General features: G+C 28.9%; 1 protein-coding gene across 1 annotated transcript; it reads right to left on the bottom strand.

Moving 5' to 3' along the window:
- Positions 1 to 3,319: 3,319 nt before the first annotated feature.
- On the bottom strand, positions 3,320 to 3,880 carry LOC109805698 (uncharacterized). The gene has a single exon (XM_020367873.1). It carries the CDS (start codon positions 3,878 to 3,880, stop codon positions 3,320 to 3,322), a length of 561 nt encoding a protein of 186 aa, XP_020223462.1.
- Between the last annotated feature and the right edge of the window lie 252 nt (positions 3,881 to 4,132).

Here is a 4,132-nt window from a genome sequence, read left to right as displayed (position 1 = left end):
AAAAGTTCAATATTACCTTCTTCTTTTTTTTCAAATTTTCATTATTGACATCGATGAAATTAGATGAAAGAACTATTAATTTTTTTTTAAAATTATAGGATCAAATTAATTCAACATTTTAAAAAATAATGAAATTAAATTGAACATTTTAAATGATTTAATTTAATCATATAATTCTTAAAAAATATTCAAAGTTACCGGCCTTCCATCAAAATTTATTAACATCATAAATGTCAATTTAAATAAAAGGATAGGATTGAATAGTTTTAAAAAATCAGAGAATCAAATTGAACAATTTAAAAATAGAGAGAACAAATTGAACCTTAAAAATAAATAGAGAAACAAAAAATATAATTTAGCTTATTTTATTCATAGACAAAATTAGGATTTTAAATTTCAGACAACTTGATAAAAAATAGTTGTTACCACATGTGTCGAGGAGTGTTTTTGTTGGTTATTTTTTTTATGTTGACTAACTAAAATGAGAATAGAAGACAAATCAAATGCCACCTTACCATTTCCACTGTTAATTTACCCCGAAAAATTTCAACAAGCTATAAAGGATATTAAAAAACGATACTTATTTACATCATTGACCTTGCCCCACTATGATAACAGCATTGTTTATTTTTTGCGACCCTCAAAAAAGAATAAAAAAAAATTTACAGCTCTCGTCTTAGATTGCTTAATTATGTGTGTAGTATCTGTGTGCCTTTCACAAAAATCAGTGTAATCACTAATCACCCTCCAAATTACTCTTAGTATATATTGTTGACCTTATAGTTTAAGCATTATACTCCTCTCATTCTTTTTTCATACCATCATATGCATATATTAATATGTATATGGTTCTTTGCTATATTCGGAAAGGTATGATGATATCTGCGTGATTTTCGGTCTAAGGTCATGGAAGGACTTAGAAAGGCAAACCAACAACAAAGTGAAGGAACCGTTTGGGTAGCCAAAAGAAGAAACATATTCGTTTTCAAATTAATGAAATTATATATATGCTTGGGCTTGGCCCCCCCCACTAAGTAACTGGACATTAATTAGAATCTTGTGCATGCTACGTACCCTCCCACACACTTAACCTAGTCACATTCGATTGTGCAAGTGTAATTTTGTATTGCTTGGTGATGTGTACTGTATTGACTTTTATAGAAACATGTTTCTCCTGTGCCATCGCGACAAGAATAATGTCATGGTGATTTAGGCCCCGTGAATTCAAGCAATAGTTGGTACAACGGACAAGTTTATATGCTTCTTACGTTGAACTTTGTCTAGAATGCAATTTTGGAAGAATTAATGTATGACAAACGGTACTCAAAAATGTCATAATTCGATTCATCAACCTCATATGATGGTTTACAAAAAGAAAAACAAACAAACCCATATGGGTTCAGTTAATTTAAATTGATTGTCAACATTAACCTTTATATATTGATTGTACGTATAGGATATATGCGCATAATTTGTACAAAAATTTAATAAACAATTTTTGTTGTTGTGAGCACTGTTTATATTTAAATAAGGTTTTGCTAATTTTTCATTGAGGCTATATTTATTTATTTCATAATTATGTGTATTTTTATTGAAATAGTGTGTAATATTATTGATGCATGTTAGTGCACAATATTCTTTCCTTTCCCCATGAGTCAAATGAAAATAACTTCATTGTTTGAAAGTTTTGAACGATATTTGTTTTTCCAAAAAGAAGTGTGTCTAATATCAATAAGGAGTAGCTTACTAATTAATATACTCTTTCTAACAGTAAAAAAAAAGAAAAAAAAAGTGTGGCGTATATTATAGATTCTCACAATAAACATTTGTTAATCTACAACTACTTATTATTATTAATTTCTTTTTTATTTTGAGGACATTAACAAGTTATATCATACACGTATTTTATGATATTTCTAGTTATTATTTATTAATTTATTTTAACTAAAAATAATATTAAATGAAAATTAAATTGTAATAACAGAACTGTCATTAAAAATTAAAAATTTATAAATAAATTTTAACTTATAAATAATTTATTCGTTTATTATGTGAGTTGTATAACAATAATTTTTTTTTAGTTTTATCTACTACATATACTTATAAATATAAGTATTTAAATTTTACTAACATTAGATATTTATAGGTAAAAATAATTTTGATTTTACTTTGCCATATGTTTATAAAAACAAATTTTTTCATAAATATAACTCATTTTTCTTGTAGTGTACCAAATTCGTATATTCGTACTTAACTAAACAAGAGGGATATTTTTTTTTTCTTTCATTTTCTCCTATATTAAACAACCTAAAAAAATCATTTCATTTTCTACTCTATTTCTTTTTTTTGCGTTCCTTTTCTTCCACTATCATTTTTCACTTTCTTTCTTAAATCAATGATACTATTAAAGAGAGTCCAGTTTGTTGGCACTCGTATATGATATAGAACTGACGTGTATATTTTATCGTATGGTTAATCTTTAATTAGCAGCATATGTCCAATTTTTTAATTTACGTGAAAGTGTTATTTATACCATATATTTTAGTAATTATTATTTTGATTTTGATTTTTTAGTAAACTTTTATATCTTATATATTTTTTAATTTTTAATATTTATTTATGTATAATTATTAAAGATATGAAATACTTGAATCTCTCTAATTATTTATTAATTACATAGAAATTAACTAGCACCGTAAATATGTGTTGTTTGGTACTATACAATAATTTATATATGATGGGAAAAGGGGACGACAAGGATAGTTATTTGATGTATCTTTATTCCTGCTGACATTCTCTGTGATTGTATATGAAAATGGCCGGCAACTAACAACCTCTGCATAAACTTGAAAACATTTTTAAGAATATAATTATTGAGCACAATATCCAATCTAACATATCACGTATCTTTCTGGACGGCGAAAGGGAAACTTAAGCTTCGGAATTTGGACCACATCTCTTTTCTCTTTGCTTATTATTTCTTCATTCTATATACTAGTACTCTATTTTTTTAATCCAAGTATATCTAATGCATCCCGCTAATTAATGTTTGTAACTGTGGTAGGTAACTGAAGACAAAGTGGGGAAGGTTCTATGAATTAACGTGTCTTAGCCTAACCATGTGCAACATATATAATCCATGCTTCTGCATCCATGATTAGTGCCGTAATGCATCACAAGTGTGTCGAAGTCCCGAAATTAATATATATAGCTTAGATTTTTCTCGTGAAATTTTCAAGAACAACTCAATCCTTGTATATGGTAATCGCATATTACATACTCCAATATATTACTTCCCCGTATAAACATGTGAATAAAATTAAAGCTTGACTTTGGATATGCAATTGGTATCAACGTCCTTAGAGCTTATGTTAAAAGAGATGTCACACAAGCTATAAGCCGTGGCCTTTAATTTGATAATGTTGAACATACGCGCTTTCCCAGGTAGTGTAGCTGTTGATGTGAAAATCAAAGTTCCATGTACAACATCTGACCAAAAACTTGGATCATTGACCAACTTTGCTACCATAAAATCTGCTGAAGTGCTCACATTAATTTGGCTACGTGCAGGGACTAACTCTGCATCTATTGGAACTTCGGCTATTACGGTATCATGAAAATTGACATAACCTGTGGAATTTGTGAACTCGAAGCTTCCATAATTTGGATTCTGGATAGTGATTACCATGCCTACACTCACGTTTATGGTCAAATTGGGTAAAAGGGAAATGTCAAAGTTTTCAAGGCCAAGAGGGTGGACAGTGATGTCAGGGTTTTTGGGTTTAAAGATGGTGAAAGATAAACTCACAATAAGAATGGTAACAGTGACCAAGAAGAGTAGTGACACAACCAAGCAAATTTTGAAGCCTCTAGTAGCCATGGTTTTGGGAAAATCAAACTATAATTAAAGTTTGAGATATGTCTATGGAATAATATATTAATGAGGCTCTAATCTTTGTTGACCAAACTTGATTCTGTTGGATTGTGTGTGATCCATTTGAGTACGTGAGTATTGATATATATATATGAATCAGGGAGATATGTGAATTGAAATTTTGTTGATTCAGTTGGCACGAAAGAGAACAAATTTGAGGAATACAACGCACGAACAAATGAAAATCCGTATCAGGTT

Source organism: Cajanus cajan, chromosome 10, assembly GCF_000230855.2.
Source record: "Cajanus cajan strain Asha chromosome 10, NIPB_CcT2T_4, whole genome shotgun sequence".
Lineage (NCBI taxonomy): Eukaryota > Viridiplantae > Streptophyta > Magnoliopsida > Fabales > Fabaceae > Cajanus > Cajanus cajan.
Note: the sequence above shows the minus strand (reverse complement) of the source record. Positions and strands in the feature narration are given on the sequence as shown.